The following is a 19,894-nucleotide window of genomic DNA, read 5'->3' as shown; positions in this document are numbered from 1 at the left end:
GCAAGATTTTAGTACAGGGCTTTAGCCACACCATTTCCACAAATCATTCAGAATCCATTTCAAAAGCATTCTGTTTAGTGCCTTCATGGTAGATAACGGGGAACTAACAACACAAGGAAACCATCTTTTCTTCCCTAGCCATAAGCAAAAAAAAATGCAAGATTTAAGGTAGACACACTCACAGCCATCTTCATCATTTCACATTTCTCCTTCTACTTGTATAGCTTCTTCCTATCAAAAATCTTTGAATGATAGCTCTATGATATCATGATAAAAGTTACGAGCAACAGACCCACTCACAAATCTGTATTGAAAAGCCTATTAAAAAAAAATCTGCATTTTTCATCCTGTATACATGAAAATAGATGCTTACAATGACATTTTAAACGTGGTTTGGCACAATCCTGTAGAAGCAGTTTATCAGTAAGTCCAAAATACCTTTACAGTTTCAGAGCAATTTTTGTATAGCCTGCCTATCCAGAAGATAAATATGTGTATATTTATAATAAAGGTCTTGTATATTTATAATAAAGGTGTAGATACTAACCTGCCAAGGCCGATCCCAATCAAGAGGAATAGGAAATGCTCCAAACCACGCTCCTAGTATACTACACACCGTAGTAATCTGTAGACTGTTATCCCAGATGGACGTAGCTCTGTAAGAATAATGTGTTACAGTATTTCAACAGCAGCAAAAATCACCATATGCGAATGTTCAATCTATTTTTTCTACTAAGATTTTTGAGACTACAGTCAGAAATAAAAATCAACATATCTGATAAATAAGATGCAGGTTTCTCCTTAACAGATACAGAAAAGGACAAATAGTTCTCACTTTTCAATTCAAAACACCAGCAATCCCCATGTACATATTTTCCTCACTGTGTTCAAAATAGGCTTTGGGAAAAAAAGAATGAGTCACTTTCCACTTGTGTCATCTTAAAACTATAAACACAGAGAAATAGCATACCATCCCTGCAGCACTCTTAGTCCCTGACAAATAAGGTGTTAAGATATTAGACATTAAATCTAGGTTTTCAGCAGGCAAACCTAGCTTAAAAGATTGCACATCACAGTTGTTAACGTTAAAACTGCTACTATAACAGCTCTGCTCACAATGTTGCAAATATTAAGCACAAATTCAAGACAAAGGCAAACACTCTAATTACTTACAGGTCCTCACTGATCTCTCTACCTTAAGGCATCAAGTACATTTTCTGAAACAGATTTTATTTTTGCCAAAATAAGCTTGCCTTTTTTATGTGGTAACATCTCTACATGTTAGTTTTTGCAATCAGACTGAAGAACATTTTTACAAGCCAGGCAAATGATAACAGATGCCAATTATGTTCCAGTTAGGATTCAGTTTGGTGCTGAAATGCCCTGAAAGTGTTTCTTCTGTGCTGAGCCAAACTCAAATCAGAACCTGGAGGTCTGAACTCCATGGTGTGATGGCAAACTACTTACACTGTTTACACTGAACCCTAAACTGTACTTAGCACCATGAACTGCCCTGACTTTTGCTGATCCTAATTGACAACCAACCTGCTCTAGCCTCAGTTTCTTTATTCTACATTCCCACTGCCTGAGGTTTTTGCCTTGCCCATTCTAACAACTCATCTGACCACTCTGTAATATGTTCTGTGAAATGATCTACGTTAAAAAACACCACTGCTCTAGTGTAACACGAAGGGGAATACGTTTTGTAATTAACCTTTTCTCCAAAAGAAAAAATTTTTTGAATGATGCTACTCATTGAACATGTGACAGTTGTTTTGTTCCCTCACTAGTTACTGTATCATTCAAAGTTAGTTCCATAATGTACTGAATCAAGCTTGCGCATTAGATACAAAGAATGCTAAGGTAACCCACGGTGGCTGCCAAAAAAGCCATCAGCGCTGAAGTAGCCTTGAGCACATTACAAAGTTCCAAAGGATGAACCAGATGATGCAAGAGGTTCTTGCTGCCAGAAGTTCCAAGCAATAACCATATTAGGAATAATAGTTTGGTATACAAATTAAAAAGATGATTATACAATGCAAACAATTTCCAAAAAAGATAGCATAGCAACGTCTTGGAGCCCTACTTGATGCCTCACTGCTAAGGCAGATGCAGAAGATGCTTTGGCTCTGTCTAGAAAAATTCGCAGTATTTTAAATCTCCTTTGCAGCTTTAAACATCACTTTGCATATGGCATAGATCTTAAATGTTTTTGTTAGTCATGGCTGACAGCAGGGTGCAGACAACATGCTTTCCCAATTTATACCTATTCTACAGTCAAGGATTAGAAGATCTTGATCCCCACTTCTCCAGTGGAGCAAGCTGAGAGACAGAATGGAATGCTTACCTCATCTAGCAGGCGTAACGGATAGAACGAATAGGATACTTTTTCCTGGATTTAACGCAAAACTAAGCAAATTCTCTTATGGGACCTGCACGCTCATGAAGAGTATATAAGGACAGAATATACCTTTCCTTTTTCCCTTGAAGCCAAAGTATGAGAATTTTTCCAGACTGGCTACATGCCACTTTTCATAGCTGGAAAGGTTTGGCAGACTTCAGGTGCTCTCTCTAGGACACACTGATACATAGGACGTTCTGTCCAGCCTAAGGGGACAAGGCACAGCAGTCGCAGATGATGCACCTGACCTAACAAACAGACCTCTACAGGCAGCATGAAAAGGGAGGTGGAAGTATCTGCAAGTTCCAGCAACGCACCACAGTGCAAGGATGCTGCCTAGAAATACAAAACCATCCCATGGAGAACACAACACCTGGGGTCAGATTCTAAGACAGAAGGATTATACAGTCTGAATTTCACAAAATATAAGGGAGAAGATGAAGGAGACAAAAAGCAAAGTATATTGCAATGGCATCTGTTATTCTTGAACTGCATTCAGGATTTATTCAGAAGAGAGCAGGCAATTGCAGCACAAATCCAGGGGGAGAACAGAGAAAATAGTTTTGCACAGCTTTCATTGAGCATCTTAAAAGAAACATTAAAGAATCTTTACTGTTTACATGCCTTTTAAACAACTGTGCAGTTTTTATCCGCAGCATAACTTTCTTAAGGAATCACAGCAGGACTTCAAAACAATTACAACTGACTAATTTCAACAAACAAAAAATATGCATGTGTTCAGAACAATGCCTTGAAAGAGTCTTACAAAAGTGGCAGACACTCTATAAAGCTGGCATGGGACTTGTTCACAGTGCATTCGATTAGAATTCTTTGTTTGCTTCCTACTAGCTGGATCCCTCCTACCTCAAGATACCAGATTTCTTTTCTGCCCTGTTGAGAAGACAGGTATGTAAAAACAAAAAACCAAAAAACCCAACAACACCAAAAACAACAAGTAAAAAGTTGCATTCTCTTGGCCCAAAGACAGAGGCGTTTGCATCGTTATTTCACAGACTTGTAAAAATGGAATTATTCATGGGTCACATATGGCAAGTCGTTCAAGATCATGGTGGTTAACAACAGAAGTCTGGATACTTGACAAAACACTGCTGCCACAACAGATTACAATTTTGAGATGTATTTGGGAGTGAAGTATTTTCTTGCTCAAGGCATCCTTGAGAGCTTTGATCTCCTGTTACTGGTTCTAATCAGTTCATACATGGCAGTGCAATTCCCCGTATAGAAATACTTCATAATAAAATACACAAACCATTCAGCAACACACAAACATTAACGAACTATGACATGGCCCTATGATCTCAGCACTGAAGCGCTAGATATCTTCCTTATATAACTGATATAAAGATACATGACCAATATGCAAAATATAAACTGTGTATTTTAGCTATAGTCACAATCTTTCTATATCACACATTCGTGAGATTTTTCCCTTGAGGTGTTTACTGTAAAAACTAATATAAATCTGGAAATACTCCTACTGAACTTAGATACCGTTTGGCTGAGCAAGTTAAAATATCACAAAGATTTTGTGTGCATTGCAGGCAAAACAAACAAACAAACAAACATGAGAGGACAGTATGAGATTGTATAAAAGTACAAGCACAGTTGCAAAGTATTCTAGGGTAGAGATATGTTACTAGTAACTTGATGACTATGACAATTTGAAGTTTGAAATAAAAGTTCACTACGTGAATATTCCAAAGCAATTTTCAATGAACTGAAAAGAAACATTGCAAAGTAAATGTAATCTGCACATTGTGGCTCTTTAGAAACTTTACCTTTCACAGAAGGCTCACAATTGCCTCCAAGTTCAGATTTCAAGTACAGCTACACTCGCTGAAGGATGAATTTATTGTATACTGAAAAGCTCTTTTTGCATGGTCAGTCATGGCACAGATTGGATCATCACAGGTAATAATGACTCCAGTTCTCAGCTCATAGCCTTCTACCAGGAGCGACTTCAAAAGTTTTAACAAGCAAGTTTCTGTTTAATAGTGCCTGAAGCACTTATTCTGCACCATCAGTCTCCCAGCTGATTCTTTTGCTTTCCTGAGGCCATGAACATCCGAGAACTTTGTACCGATCACGATGCAAGAAAGAATAGCAAGTGCTCAGAAAACAGTAAGGCACTGTCCTAAGAGACAGGAGGGCCCCTGCTCCAAATCAGGAAGATGAGAGATCTGGATCCAAGTTTGCCACCTCTTAGATGAACAAATCTAGCTTTAGCCAATAGACGAAAAAAGATGGACATTTTTAGGACTGGACTACTAGACGGAGAGTAAACTCTGACCTTAATATGTGCTGCTTAGGTTGCATGACAGGAAAGCTTTAACCCTAAATCTTGTTTAAAGAGTTCAAAATTTCTGACTTTACTTAAGAGTATATGTAACCCACTGCTGCATATTGATATCGACTGCTCACAAGACAGAAACTTTTTCTGTTGTTTGCATGCAAGACAAAGGCCATACAGATTGTAACACAATGCAATGTTGACATTTTTTGATGGAAAGAGGAACTGTTTTCCCAACATTAACACCATTCCTTTAATTTATAACACTAGAATTCAATGCATGATTCTACTGACTCTGAATTTTTAAGAGAAGGTCTTAATTAGAAAATCATTTAGGAGTCTACATTGACTAGCAGTCTACATTGAAAATTATCAGAAATTATTTTTCCGAGTAATTGAGCAGAGAGCTGCTAGCCAACAGGGGGAAGAAACCATTCATCATAGCTTTGAAGTAATGCAAGAGCCAGGAGAATATACTGAGGACTAAGGTACGCTTACTCCCCAACAAGACATCTTATCTGGTAAGTCTACACACATACTGCTGCACCATATGGAGATATCAGATTGGGTCCAAAAGCAAAATGACAGAATTAGCAAGGCACAGTGCCCAAGCAAATAAGGAAAGTCATACGTAGTTGGGCAACAGTTTGAGCTGCTAATTCATGTACTCTGCAGCATCAACACTGGCTACTGAAATAAACCTTAATTGACCTCCAAAATTATCCCACGTTTCTATGCAAGTGAATGGCAACAATATTTTGCTTATTCTCTTCTCTGCCTGAAAGCTCACCTATCAGAATATTTGCAGGTATTCATTAACCTATTACAAAAATCTCTCAGTTGCATGAGGCTAACAGCAGCAGCATTTATAAAGCTGGAGTTCTATAGGTTTTTTTTTTTTTTTAATATGAATGTTTTCTAAAGCCATTCTGCAAGCAAAACTAGTGAAGTTTAAGATGATTAATGAGCACAGGTAACACAAAGGCCTTTTACAGCCTAAAATAGTTATTTGAATCTGTTAAATAATACAATACCTTAAGTGCTGTTTTAAATAATGCTTGCAATAGAGGTTAGTTAACATATGGAGTTTACTAAGACAGCTGCTGCACAGACAAGGTCCAAAATTCTGCACTGTGACAGGACTAAAACACAAAGCAGCACACCACTTCGATGATGTCCACCATTGCAAAGGACATTTCCAAGTCTGTAAGGGTATGCAATGAAATAGGAGATATTAAAACCCAGTCGGAGCCCTAGAATTACGGCGTTACGCTATTTTTTTTGACAAGCTCCAAATACAATCTATTTCCTACTCAGTTCTGACAGCTTGTTGGTGACATCTTATAATGGCTATCCTACCAGAAATTTCAAAACAATTATTCAGACTAGTGGCTTGAAATAAACAGTCTGCAAAAGATGCGGCAAAAGTCAGCAATTGCAAGCTGATTTCCAAAGACTTTTATGCAGAATGCTATTTTAGCAACAAGAAAAGCCATTCGAAGACCAGTCTGCTACTCCCGTTAGTGCTGACAACCATTTCTGTAGCTTTTATTTCCCGCTATCTGCTTGCAGCAGCGCATGATGGTATGTGATCAGTGTCATGACACTGGTCACAACACCAGATGTCAGAACGCACTGAGTCCAGAGACAGCTGGCATAGACCCACGTATTCCCAAATGTAGAATTAGCGAGAAGGACAGCGGGGAGGGGAAGCCCTGTTTACAACTTACTTAAAATTGGACTGAAGTTTTTAACGAGAGAGAATGCAGGCACTTACTTTTCTCACAGCATAGACTATAAGTACTAAGGTAAGAACTAATTGTTTGAATTCCTTGAAACAAAAGCACTTTAAAAAAAATCTATTTGGTCCATCAAATCAACATTTCGAATTCAAGAGTGTACTCAATTTGAAAACATGAAACATGCAATTTCCTGCCTGAGCTACAATTGTGTTTCATGCCACTGCTTCATGTATTCCAAAATAAACAAAAAAACCCAATGTCATCAAATTTTTATAACGCAGGAAAAAAAAACCCTGCAATGTCACAGATTACATGTTATCAGGACACTAATTTCCCTTTTAGAGCCAGGGGGCCTCAAAGACTGATCTTGTAGTAAGGTTACTAGAAGTGATTTTACCAGTGGTGACTGCTTTCAAAAGCTACAAGTGAAAACAGGGGCAGCTAATCATGCTCAAAGAATAAGCGCTTTGTGGGACCATCCCCAAAATATTTATGCAAAGCTGACTCAGCTGTAGCTTTGCTATTATGATCCAATGGATTATATATAACAAGTTACTTGACTGTAACTTGGAGTAGTCTTCTGAGAAGATACTATGCACATCAATATTTTCATCCTAGACCACCTTAAAAAGAGCAGACAGTTTTTAAAACTGTACAAAGCAATAGCTGGGTAATATTAACATCTTTCACTTGTTTACATCAGATACATTAAAGTAAACTGTTCTCTTTCCAGATTTCTCTTTCTGTAAGGACAAAAACACACCTTGATCTTATAAAGACTGAAGAGACAGATAAGCATAACAAAAATAAACTCCAATGGTTACTTATATCTGAACTTGTTCTTTTTTTTTTTCTTTTTAAATAAGTTCCTCTGTTGTTCTAAGCTATACTCTCAATTAGACTTTCCAACTTGCAGTCCCAGTGCAATTCAATTTACTGAACTCTTCTTTCAAGGCAAACAGGCTCATTGATCTTACCCAACTGCCCATTTCCTCCATTAACCAGTCTCACCTCATTCTACATGATTCAGGGAGAGGATACAACCTGTGAGTAAGTCATGCCTACCCTCAGTTCAAGTCTAAGGGCAAGATCCTCTACCTCATTCATACTGTCAAATGAAAAACTATAAAATTATTTTTTAAAAGAGCTGTTTGCTACAACGCATAAAAAAACCTACAGCATTTATTTCTAGTCTATTTTCATGCAGACACTAGTCTAAGTAAACACCATTATACTAAATAAGCATTTTATTTGGATAACACTACATAGCTCTCTAGGAAATACGTGCAAGCTGTCACAGCAAAAATGTCAAAACAAGACAACTTCTACTTTCTATGCCATAATTACATTGAAGTAACACTAAGATTCAGACTAGGAAAGAAATAAATTGACATGTATTCAAAATCTAACTGGGCACAAAGGGACACTGCTGTCAAACATTTGTTACTTATTTCCAGATGCAAAATTCCAGACAGGACTAAGTGAATCAATAAGAATTTCTTTTGGCTAAAAGACTCAATGTCGTAATTAAATTCTTACAAGGTGTCACTTCTGTTACTCTATTCACTCCTTAAACTGAAAATAAAAAACTAGCATAACTGACTTGAGCGAGCACTCAACACATTTTTCCGTAAGCTGAAAACTGATATACTACCAAGGCCAACACATTAAGCTATTATAAAAAGACTATTTTTGGCCTTCTTTATACAAGTTGAAATCCGAAGTAACTCCTTAGGTCAGCAGGATTTTACAACTTTTTACTTTCATTGAGATTAGATTTCACTCTTGGGACACATTACAACGACACTAATACTAACATCATATTATTAGAACCTCAAGCAAACGCGGGGCTTTTTTTATGTTTCAGAGTCCCAGTGTTTCAACAGTCCTGTTATCTCTGCTGCCTTTTTTCACCCATTAGATAGAATACTTCTGAAAAATGCATTATCCTTGATATGTGCCTATATTATGGCTTTCACCAACTAAAAAAGGCTCATTTTACTTTAAACATACTCTTAAAAAAAAAAATGCTAGAAAATTGACACCGAAAACAGCTTTTTCAGAAATTTGAAAAAGAGTATGGATAAGGATTACATGCTTAAGACCGCAGAAAATTACATATTATTTTTACAATTATATTCAGGTTAAAGATAACACCAGAATAATGTTTGTTTTGTCTTGCTATTTCTACTTTAAAAGCTGCGCTTATGAGGATACTCTCAGATCATGTGCAGTCATGCTCCCTTCAGCGTTTACTCACAGATCTCTTCTGTATTTGACAGTTATCATACTAGCATGCACAACGGTTTGACAACAGTCAAATAGCGCATTTGAAGGTTTTTGTCTTTCAAATGCAAATAAAGAAAGATTTAAACTCTGGCCACCAGAAATAAAAAGCCAGTTTTTTAAATCAGTTACACCTTCAAAATAGATAATAGTTTTCTTTGCCAGAAAAACTTTCACAAGCCCTTAATTATGAAAGTGAAAATGACCCATAATTCAGGATGTTTTATTTGCTTTACAAGAAACTCCATGATATATTGTTTATGACAACTCTATTTCTATTATGGGAAAAAAATGGAGAAAATTTAAAGTAGAACTTACCCATTTTTACTAAATACCCGTATCCATGCTTGAATGTTTGGTCCCAGCACACACAAGCATTGTAAAGTAGTAAAAGTAGATAGCAGAACTGCAAACAAAAATGTCTCAGTCACTGACCTACAAAGAAGGAACACAATAAAATTAACTGAGGCACAATTGGTGATTTTCTAAGAGTTCCAAGAACTAGGAAAAAAACTCAAAATCATCTAGAAAGCATGCATTTTTCTTAAATTCATGTAAAGAAAAAAAAAGTTTTTCTTCTTACTCTGTAGAAGAGAAAAGAAAGATGGAAAGAATTCTAACATCCATTCGTTACCTCAACAAAATCTGAAATGTAGCAGCTTATTTTAAATGTCCGATACCTGTAACATTTTAACAAATACAGCGATATCTTACACAGAAGGTTACTACTTTCTAACTGAAGTACACTTGGATATTTACTTTATCATTCCATTTATCTTTCTAGTTTGACTTAGTGGAAGCAACCATGAAACCAAGCCACATGATGTCACCGCTATTCAGTAATTTAGCGCCTCTCAAAAATCAGTTAGGAGAGATGTGAGGCAGCCTTTTGGGTTTTTTTTTGTTTTTTTTTTTTTTTCCAAACCACCCTTAACAATTAAAATACTAATATGAAAAGGATGAAAGCTATAGGAGATGCACGTTTCAGAAACTTAATGGAAAAATGACTAAATGAAACATGGAAAATGTTTGCAACCATATATATGACATACAAGTATAAAATATGTCTATATTTGTACATCTCCAAATATATAGAAATTTTAAGGGCTAGCTTCTACGAAAAATAGCCACTCTTCGCCCAGCCAGGAGGTTATCCTTTAACTCCCAATGTACCAGGAAATACTCAAGTACTTATACCAATATCTGCAAGAAGAACTGCCACTTAAAGAGTTTAGAGGAAAAAAGGTTCTTCCGACTTACTCTATGAGAGGTGCTCCATAAAGAACAATAATCGCATGAAATAGTATGCAAGACATGAAAAAGTACATACAGCATTTTAGAAATCTGGATATCTAAAAAAGAGCAATAACATATCAGAATAATGTTTCAAAAGAAAAGAGAACAATGAGCAATGTATATAGTCAATATCTTATCAGTAGCATCTCACTGTACCCACTTCCTTAGATATTTAATTTCAACTATAGCACAGTATGATTATACGCTCCTGTATTTCCAGACCGCTTTCCCTATGTTTAATACTTCAAATCATTAATTAAAAAACATAACATGAACACACTCCAATCTAAAAATCTTTTCATATATCATACTATTATACAAACATACAAAAAATAACTGGAAATAACAAGATAAATGGAAAAAGTTCTAGGGCATGTTTTTATGTTTACGTGTTACATTTCAGCATTATACCCATTTGTTAAAAAGCATCTTTCGCAGAACGTGCAAAAATATTTAGGAAGATGCAATATACATACATGATATTCAGAATGAAATATAGTATTTAAAACTACATGACATAAAACGTATTGCATTTTGAAACTGCCATCTTAAAATCTAAATCCATTTGAGAAACATCCATGACCTTCTAAACCTACAAAACGCATATAGTTTTCTATGAATCAAAGCAACAGTTTCTGGGTACCCACTATTATATCAAAATAGAGCCACTTGATAAAGTGTCACAGTTTCACCTGAACACTTTTTTTTTTTTTTGGGGGGGGGGGGGAGGGAGGGAAGGGAGAGATATTCCTGTGCTAGTTGGGATGAAACCTCACCTAAAACTTGAAGCCTGCTTTGTTTTTTAAATTATATATGGTTAAAATGCTTGTTTTCCATGATTTAGTGGATTTCATGCCCTGCTCTGTCAGTAAAAGTAGATAGAAGTTTCATAGGAAAAGTTACTGCTTTCAAGGATGTTTAGCTTGCACAACTATTTAAGAACGACCGTTTAAGAGCATTAAATTTTGTCTGACTCAGCAAGTTGGGAGGACAAGACTATCCAGCTGACTTGTGAATGCCTTTCTATTCCACCACTCCCAGGGAAGTTGGGTGCCGCTCCAAATTTGCTCTGTTCAGAGGTATTTTCTTGGAATTCATATCTTTAATGCTTCTGTTACAAATGTTAACTATAAAAATTTATCACAGATTTAAATTCTTCTGTGTGCAGATGTATTCGTTCAAGGAAAGGTAGTCACTTCAGTGCTTTTCCACCTCATCTTCTAAAATCTACCAACTTAGTTTAAAATTTAATGAGCTCTTTGTTTTCTTTTTCATCAGTCAAAAGTTTAAGAAAAGTTTTTCTTCCTTTAGAATTATTAGTAACTTCTAACTACTCAGAAGAAAAGTGTCTTTTCATAACACTGGGATTCAGGCCCAGATTATGAAATGAGTTCTGTACCCATTCAGGGATTCGCCCTGATTTTTGCCAGCAGGTAAGCTCTTGGAGGATCAAGGACGCCACAGTATACAAGCCACAGTATACTGACACGAAAAGGCAAGGAATCACTCACCTGAACAGACTATTTACAGGTAGAGAAAATTTAACACTGTGAAAATATCAGAAAACTTACTTCTCAGCTCATTCATGGAAAACAAGATTTCACCACCTAAAATTGTAACTTGCTTTCTCTTTCACGCTTGACTATTTCAGTAAAAGAATTCAACCTCCCATCAGTACTGCCTGGTAGCAATTTAAGAATAAAAATCTTACCTTGTGAGCAAATGAACTTCTCTTAGGAGACAGATTTGGTTTAAGGATTAAATATAAGATTATATTAAGGGCACTAATGGAAACAGAACAAACGCACAGCCAGGTGAGGTGCGTTCCCAAAACCGAGAAGTTGTCCAGGAAGAAGGCTGGGACGGTTGTTGTTAGAATAACTGAAAAAACACAGAGCAGGTTGGCAGCTAGGAGCCTCTTTATTTCTGCTTCTTTCATTGTGTTCTCTGTTAACCAGTCACCTGCAAGAAAGCAAGCTGTGCTTAGTTACTGAAAGACAGCCAGAAGCACTAGCCAGCAGTATTTTTCCCTAGCTGAAACACACAAGGCAAAACTCTGAACTTAGTTTGGGGCCGAAGAGGATTACTTTGTGGCAGAAGTTTCATTCGTTCATTTAAAAAAAAAAAGGGGGGGGGGGAACACGCAGCAATGCTGTCCTTCAACAGGCTGCCCACATTCAAAAGCTGGGCGGGCTGCGGGCTCGCCCGCCCCGGGCACCCCTCCTGCGCGGCCCGAAGCGGCACGTCTCAGGCCACGGCTCCCGCAGCAGCAGCCGCCCCCAGCTCTCCCCCGCGGGCCGCCCCGCCGCCCCGCGCCGGACCGGGCCGGGCCTGGGCCGCCTCACCCCGCCGCGCTCGGCAGCCGCGAGCCCAACGGTCGGGGGGGGGGAGGGGAAGGAGAGAAGACATGGGAGCCCGTTGGGGCGGCCCTAGGGAGCCGAGGAGCGCGAGCCGCGCCCGCTCTTACCGGCGCGTCGCCCCGCCGCGGCGCAACGGAAGACCCGGCGGGCGCGTCACGTCCGGGGGGCGGGGCCGGAAGCGGCCGTTTGTTGTGGTCGGGGTCCGCCATGGTGTGCGAGAAGTGTGAGCGGGGCCGGGGCCGGGGCCGGGGCCGGGGCCGGGGCCGGGGCCGGGGCCGGGGGGGGTCACTCGGTCGGTCGGTGGGTCGCGGGGCGGTGGCTGGGCCGCCGGCAGGCGGGGCTGGTTGCCGGCGTTAACGCAAACCAACTTGAGCTTTTTCCCTCCGCGCGCGTGTTTCCTCACGTAGGCGAGAAAAAACTGGGCACGGTAATTACTCCTGATACGTGGAAGGATGGCGCAAGGAACACCACAGGTACTTCTGCTTTCCGGGGGGCTTTAACGCTTCTCGTTCAGATGTCTTAAAGCCCCTTGGGCACCTGTATCGTCGTTCAATTCTAAGGCTGAGGATTGTAATAGCTGTTCTGTTGGGTTTGTTTTTAACTGTTGTAGTTTCCTTAGCGTGCTAATTCCATCCTCTGGGCGTTTACTTGCCCTGAACTTTTCAGGGCTGGATCTGTCTGGGTTCTCCCCCGACCCATGTGGAGTGACGATACCCAAGCAGAAGATAATGTAAGGGGTTCTGTCGTCCTGTGCTTTAGTCCTGTGTTATACGCTGTGCTTTTCTTTCTGATTTCATTTACAGAAGTGTAAAACTTCTAAGCTAAGCTTTTTCCCAAACCTGATCGAAACTGGGAAATCTACCATCTTTATTTTTCTTTCTGTAGAAAGTGGGGGCCGAAAACTGAATGAAAACAAGGCTTTGACTTCAAAGAAGGCAAGGTTAGTATTTAATCCTGATTTTGATTGTCTAAAAAGGTCATTTTCCTGTAACCAGGACCTGTTTCCTGCACAACTGGGCAGCTTCTCAAACCATGTCCAAAATGGACTTTGTTTTTAAAATTCTTAATGGGGGTTGCGGCATGCTATTAGTTGGTAACAGTATGTTTGTACATATTTCATGGGTGCTTTCTGCTGAATCAAAAATATATTTCAGTGCTCACTAAAACTGAGTGTTAAGTTTGATATTCGTATTAGAAGAGAAGCTGGAAAGACGTACTCTCTTGCTAAGACCACCTGTACGGTCTCTTCAGCGTATTTAATATTTGCAGGCCCTTTTATTACCTTCTGCAAGGTTTATTTTATCCTCTGTAGAGAGGGCAAGCCATTGCTGGAAGACATTTAGTTCAAAATAGTCTAGCATCTTAATGAAAAGGCACGTTGTGTTTTCATAATGCAGGAAACCTCTCTTTGTAAGGTAGCGAGGGGTCTTTCTGTAGACTTTGAGTGCAACCTGTTTGAAACAATCTTTGTATGTCCCTTTTCTAAATCATAGTTTCTGTTTGTGGTCTCTGGCTTAGACTTTTTAGGATGAGGTAGCGGAACTACTTTACTTCGTGGTGTATAAATACAGTATATTTCCTTTCTCTCTTTCCTCAGGTTTGATCCTTATGGAAAGAACAAATTTGCAATATGTCGGATTTGTAAGAGTTCTGTCCATCAGCCAGGGTCTCACTACTGTCAAGGATGTGCCTATAAAAAAGGTGAGATTCACTGGATACTGAGTTAGCCCAGTTTGGTTTGAAAGTAGTGAGCAAACGCAACTCAGGGTTTGTTTGGCCTTACAATGAGAAGGCTAAGGGGAGATCTAATTGCTATCTCCAGCTACTAATGGGAGGGTGTAGAGAAGTTGAAGGTAGCTTTTCTCTGAGGTGCACAGTGATAGAATAAGAGACAGTGGACAGAAGTGAGAATGGAGGAGATTTAAATGAAACATAAGGAAAAAACTTTCACTGTGAGGGTGGTCAGATATTGCAACATGGACTCAGGTTGTTTTCTACAAAAGTAGAAAACCTGGGAAATAAAAGGCAAAGAGACAAACAGATGCTGTTGTAAAAAGAGCTAATAAAGTGCCTTTCAAGGCAAACGGGCTTCTTGCATTGTGAGAGAAGCTTGGCTTAAGTTGCAACTGAAAATCAAAAAGTAAGAATAAAACCTTTATGTTTAGAAAGCAAGATATTGCCCAGTGTAGTATATAACATACAAAATCTTTCTGTACTTCTAAATCATGTATGAACAGCTGCACTGAAATTCTGCTTCTGTCTTGAGGTTTTCAGTCTCCTGTATTCACAACAAGCCTTTAGGGTTGTTGAAAATTGTTTTTTGTTTTCTCAATGAACTGTTGAACAATTTCAAGCAACTGTGAGGTAAAAGTTGAGCCTTAAGGATATACAACTTTTACCAGTCTTGTGAATTTGAGTAGGTAAGCAAAATGGAGGCCTAAGCTTGTAATTGCCTGAGGAAAAAGCAGCAGCATATGAACTCAGTTATATTACTAATTTTGGAAAATCCACACAGCACAGACATGGGCTAAACCAATTGTTAGCTGTAGAGGCACATCTAGTCGGTATGAGTTTAAATGTTGTTTATGAAATGACATTAATTCTTTCACAACTGGGCGGCGCGTCAGTGGTTTAGCAGCCTGCCGTAGAGCTGCTATTTTTTCTGTTTTCTGGGTGCTCACCAGGTGGCTGCCAGAATCCCACATGAGGGAACCTTATGCTTTCTTAAATTTATAGTTGATTTGGGTGAGCTTGAGGACTTTTTTGTCTGCTCGTGTACCTTTCCAGGTAGAAATGGATTTCTTCATAAAAGACGGAGCTTCAGCTGCTTTAAGTTCTAGCTCTGACCATCAAAGAGAATGGATATGGCATGTTTCTTGAAACAGGTGTGGTCGTATGGATTAGTGCTTCAGTTGCTGCGCGTCTCTGAAAGCTAGAGACTATTCAATGTTCCAAAGTTAACTACGCCTCTACTTAGACCTGGGGTGAACAGCCTGTGGGATGGATTTTGCACTCTAGAGTAAATCATGTGGTATTTTCCCTGCTGTTGTCTGTCCTAATAGACTCTTAGATGAGTGTCCAGTATCATGATGTCAATATATGAAAGCACATGACTCGGGGTGAGGCAACAAGAGTGTTTTTTCACCTGCTGATGCATGGTCTTGTAAAAGGTTATGTGCCCCTACCAGGCAAAAGATTTGGTACCTTTCTGTTTTAGATAGAAAGCAGGAAATATTCAGATCACCAAAAAAAAAAAACCCTAAAACCCCATACAACAACAAAAACAACAATAACAAAAATCAACACAACAAAAAAACAAACAAAAGAACCCATGGATGTACTTTTCCCTGCTCTAGTTGTTCTACTTGCCGCTCTTTGGGCGTAGGTCATAGTCCCCTAGGACATCACTGGTCATCTCTGCTTCAGTTCTCATGTATTCTTGGTGTTTGATTTTTTTTTTTTTTTCCCCCTCTCTTCCGCTTCTCTATAAATAGCTTAATTCCATGAAACTATATTCCTGACTTTCTCAATTGTCCAAAGTTTCCCACCTGTTAGTCTTTCATTTAGCAGTCAGCTTATGTGGATGAGTAAATTTTCTTAGCCTCATTGCTTTCTGTTCCTCTTGGGCCTCAGTTTGACTGCAAGACTTGCAAAGTTTAATAACGTGACATTTGTATGTCTTTGCCAGATAGGAGCCTTTTTTGGCTTTCTTTGAGTATTGCAGTAAAATATGGAGGCTTCAGGCACTTGTATGTGCTCTCAGAATGGAGCTTTATTTTTTTAAGTAGAAATACTTAGACATTTGATGCAAATACTGATTTGTATTAGAAGACCTATTGCTACTTCTGAATTTGCAATATCTGGTGAGAAAATACACAGTTTTTTTTTTTTTAAATGAGGTCTCATTGATAATTATTTTTTGAAAAAGAGTTTTACAAAAGCATAACTGCTTTTGAAGAAAACCCTAATGACTTTTAAATACCTTTTGTATGCTTATAGGCATCTGCTCAATGTGTGGCAAGAAAGTCTTGGATACGAAGAACTACAAGCAAACCTCTGTCTAATTATGTTGATCAGGCTTTTCACGAACTTTAACTTCTGCATCTTTGTGCAGCAGCTTTTCTCCAGAGTCATTTGTGAATTTTACTTTCTAGAAGATAATTCATCTTTCTTGGAATGGGATGAGAGGTAAAGAAAGCCTGATTGTTTGCCAAGAAACATGTATGATATTTGAATTTTGTTTTAGCGCTAATGTTAACTGTTATTTAAAGGTGATGGTTTGTAGCAACTGATGAAGCTCAAAATGAGAGAGAAGAGATCTTAGTGGATAGGCTGAAACTATACTACCATCATAACGCAGATCCCTGAGCTAATACTTTTACTTTTTGTTGCTGTATTATGAGTCTTCTGCTTGTCTGATAGTACTGTTTTATTGATCTGTAAGTTTATATCGCCTTCCTGAAGTAGTATCTTAACTAGTTCTGTGCTTATATGCATTTATAATTATTTTCATCCCAAATTAGTCTCATCCCAAGTTATGTCCTGCACTTTGAAGTACTGCTCTTCTAGTTTTAATATACTCGTCCTTCTGAGATGTGTTTCTGTATACAGTAGGGTTGACTGAATCGCAAATTGTTTAACTATGAAAATCTAGTGTATTACTCTACCGGTTCTTCCTTTTGCAGTGAGACTGATTAGCTATTGTCAACCTCTAAGAAGGTTTTACATACGGCATCTAGTGGCGCAAGGCAATAAAATGAGCAGCAGTTTCTAATGCTAGGTCTCAGTCTCTTCATTTTCTGAGTTAGTCAGCCTTTTAAATACGCAGTTTGAAACTGGTTCTTGAATTCTGTGATATAATTGCTTAATTAAAATCGGAACAACCTCCCTTCTCTTCAGCAATAGTTTGAGATAAGACTTTAAATAGGCATCTTTTAACACGTGGTGCTGAGTGTGGCTCTGCATTTCTTTTGTCCCTTGGTTCATATCTACATAAGAAAGCCAATTCTGTTATGAACAGTAGTAAATGTTTACTGTGCATAGGAATTCTTTGTAGCGGTTTAAAGGAAAAGAATGTTACTCTACTGCAGTGTGGGGTTTTAACTTAGATCTACTTAAGTGTTTATGCCTCTCAGCAATCTCCTGTGCTTTTGCAACTTTCTTTCAACCGTAACAAAAAGAACTGTCAATGGGAATTTCCCTATTAATAGGTACTCTGGTTTAGGTTTTCCTTTTGCTCTCATATCTATTATTGAGACAACTGCGTAAATAATGGAGACCACACAGTCTTTCTATATAGTAGTGCCAGAAAATAGAGAGTACTGGGGATATAGTTATTCTCTCTGCTCCTAGCTTCTGCCACCCTGTGCTGTAAGTAGCCCTTGAAAGAGGGGTTGCTTGACATTTCCTGTCATCCTTAACTATTCATTCTCAAGCATTTGATGCAAATTCTGCTGACATTCTGCAATTGCTAAAATAGTAATTCTTTTGAACAGTTTATGTCTACTAAAAAGCTTTGTCAGGATGGAACAAGCTGGGCCTCCCTCAAAAGAAAAGGGGAATGCTGCTGCCCTTGATCTTAATAGCCTCACCTGTGTGAGCAGTTGCCATTTTTTTCTGTCAGTAAGGATAGTAAAGTAAGTCTAGCATTGGAAAGTCTGACCTGTTACCATTGGTAAGCTGGTTGCTGTGGCCCTGAAGTACAATAGAAAACAACCTTTTCTAGTTACGAAATCTGAGGTGGAACATGTACAGAGGTAGAAAGACAGGCGCTCTAACTGATTATATCCAGGAATGGGAGAAAAGCTGGGAATGTGGAACCAGCAGCTGCCTCCTCAGAAGTAAAAAGCCTTAAAAGTAGAGACCACTACCTCAAACAGCTCTGCCCTTTTAACAGCCTCAGCTGACATGCCCAAGGTATGTGGATTAGCTGGTGGTGACTGCAGCCCACAGACTTAATTTCCATGTAGTGGTGGCCACTTGTTTCCAAACAGCTTAAGGAATTCTAATACTAGTCCATGGTCTCAAATTTTGGAGCATCCTTTGTACAGAGCAGAAGACAATGTCTCATGCTGGCTTCAAGTTTTGCAGCAAGTATTTGTCAGCTATAGTCTCTTCTGCAGTACCCTCTCACCCTTTTTTTTTAATCCCAAAATGGAGCTCAATAAGGTGTAGCTGGTACAAGAAAAGTCCCTTTTGAAGCTGTTTCTTGATGTTATGCACCTTTATGTTAGTGCAGCTGTAGACATGAAAAGGAGCGCTTTACATGCAACTGATGCAAAAAATGGAGCCAAAATTGTTTGGTAATGTGTTGCTTGTCTTGGGCGCAGCAACAAAATGTGAATACATTGGTGTAGGTCCATATGCCTGATTGCCGCCTTGAAAAGATAAAGAGCTGTAATCCATAAGGCCTGTTCAATTTTTAAAAATGTTCAACCACCTGAAAAAAACACATGTCATCAGATGGTTGTGAAAAACAAAGAGTTGTTATTATAGGGAATTGTTGCTACAGAGCACAGTGATCCATAGTACACGGGCCGTGGCAACAGTCACTGAGGCACAAATGAGACTATGGTTAGTGTGGAGTGCATGTTCTGGAGGAAATCCTCCCTTCTGTTTTACTGGAAAAAACAGCTTGTATTGAGCTAAGACAGGGTTGTTTGGATTTGGTTACTGTGTGCTGGTTTTGTGTAAAGGAGTTTCATCAGAGAACCTTACTCGAAAGTACTCGTTCCCTGACTTCTTTTTTTCCTGTCCTTTGCCATTTGAGGGTATTTTCTTTGTAACTGATATCCATTACTGTGCAAGTAGAATAAGATTAAATGTCTGAAGACTGTTAGAAGTGACAGTTGCAAACCAAGTCATTCTGATCACTTGATAGAATTAACCTGGGTGTATAGCTAGACAGCTAAGCAAATCAGTTTTATGCTAATAAGAAGCATTTAAAAAATGATAGCAAAAAGTAAGCTTATAAATGGAAATCTAAAAATTTCAAATAAGGTGTTCTTTTAAAATTTATAATCTACTCTAATGTATTGGTAGGACTTCTAGGTTTTTCTGGAGGGCTGATTCTTGGGTTTTTTTAATACATTTTATTTTTTCTCCTCCCTTGATGGGATTAGAAGCTGTTCAGCATGTTTCCAGTTTAGCCTTCACCTGTATGAATTAAGGTTTTTGGTCGAATTTGCTAACAGTGACTTCAGGATGGCAGATTCTGTGATATTAGAGAACTCTTCACACTTTGTGGATCTGTTCAGTAAGACTGGATTTGCCATTTTGTGAATAAAACATCCTTTCTTGTCTTCCTAACATTTGCCAATATCTTCATTTCCAAAGCATGACTGTGTAATTCTTGAGTCCATTGAATGAATTGAATGTTTATTGCACTCTGTAAATCCTGACTTTGAATGGAGTTTTATCTCATTCTGCAACTTATTTAAGAGCAATGTAGATTTAAATGGTATGTTCATAATTATTTTATAAATAGAGCTTTTATCTA

General features: G+C 38.5%; 3 protein-coding genes across 4 annotated transcripts in view; 2 read left to right on the top strand and 1 right to left on the bottom strand.

Moving 5' to 3' along the window:
• The window catches only part of PIGF (phosphatidylinositol glycan anchor biosynthesis class F), a 21,338-nt gene extending 8,733 nt beyond the window's left edge, over positions 1-12,605 (bottom strand). The window contains exons 1-5 of one of the 2 annotated variants that reach the window (XM_068939610.1): positions 12,504-12,605; positions 11,748-11,998; positions 10,001-10,092; positions 9,059-9,175; positions 548-656 (exon numbers count right to left, since the gene is read on the bottom strand). In XM_068939610.1, the coding sequence (XP_068795711.1) occupies positions 548-656; positions 9,059-9,175; positions 10,001-10,092; positions 11,748-11,975 (546 nt within the window). In that variant the 5' untranslated portion in view covers positions 11,976-11,998; positions 12,504-12,605. Of the gene's footprint in view, positions 1-547; positions 657-9,058; positions 9,176-10,000; positions 10,093-11,747; positions 11,999-12,381 lie in introns of both variants that reach the window. The other variant, XM_068939609.1, reaches the window with a different exon arrangement.
• On the top strand, positions 12,489-19,894 carry CRIPT (CXXC repeat containing interactor of PDZ3 domain). Its single transcript, XM_068939614.1, has 5 exons — positions 12,489-12,619; positions 12,804-12,869; positions 13,282-13,336; positions 13,994-14,097; positions 16,396-19,894. The coding sequence occupies exons 1-5, from the start codon at positions 12,604-12,606 to the stop codon at positions 16,458-16,460; spliced, it is 306 nt and encodes a 101-aa protein (XP_068795715.1). The 5' UTR covers positions 12,489-12,603; the 3' UTR covers positions 16,461-19,894.
• Positions 16,457-19,894, top strand: part of SOCS5 (suppressor of cytokine signaling 5) — a 101,963-nt gene continuing 98,525 nt past the window's right edge. Inside the window, exon 1 of the mRNA XM_009676272.2 lies at positions 16,457-16,584. The gene's annotated coding sequence lies outside the window, so the exon portion shown is untranslated. The remainder of the gene's footprint in view (positions 16,585-19,894) is intronic.

This window comes from Struthio camelus, chromosome 3, assembly GCF_040807025.1.
Source record: "Struthio camelus isolate bStrCam1 chromosome 3, bStrCam1.hap1, whole genome shotgun sequence".
NCBI classification, from domain to species: Eukaryota; Metazoa; Chordata; class Aves; order Struthioniformes; family Struthionidae; genus Struthio; species Struthio camelus.
The sequence above is the reverse complement of the archived record's forward strand: the minus strand, read 5'-3'. Positions and strand labels throughout refer to the sequence as shown.

Excerpts from the sequence above, each read along its gene's own strand:
- CRIPT (XM_068939614.1), top strand. Across the intron at positions 12,870-13,281 it reads TGGCGCAAGGAACACCACAG|AAAGTGGGGGCCGAAAACTG; the intron begins GTACTTCTGCTT and ends TTCTTTCTGTAG. Across the intron at positions 14,098-16,395 it reads AGGATGTGCCTATAAAAAAG|GCATCTGCTCAATGTGTGGC; the intron begins GTGAGATTCACT and ends GTATGCTTATAG.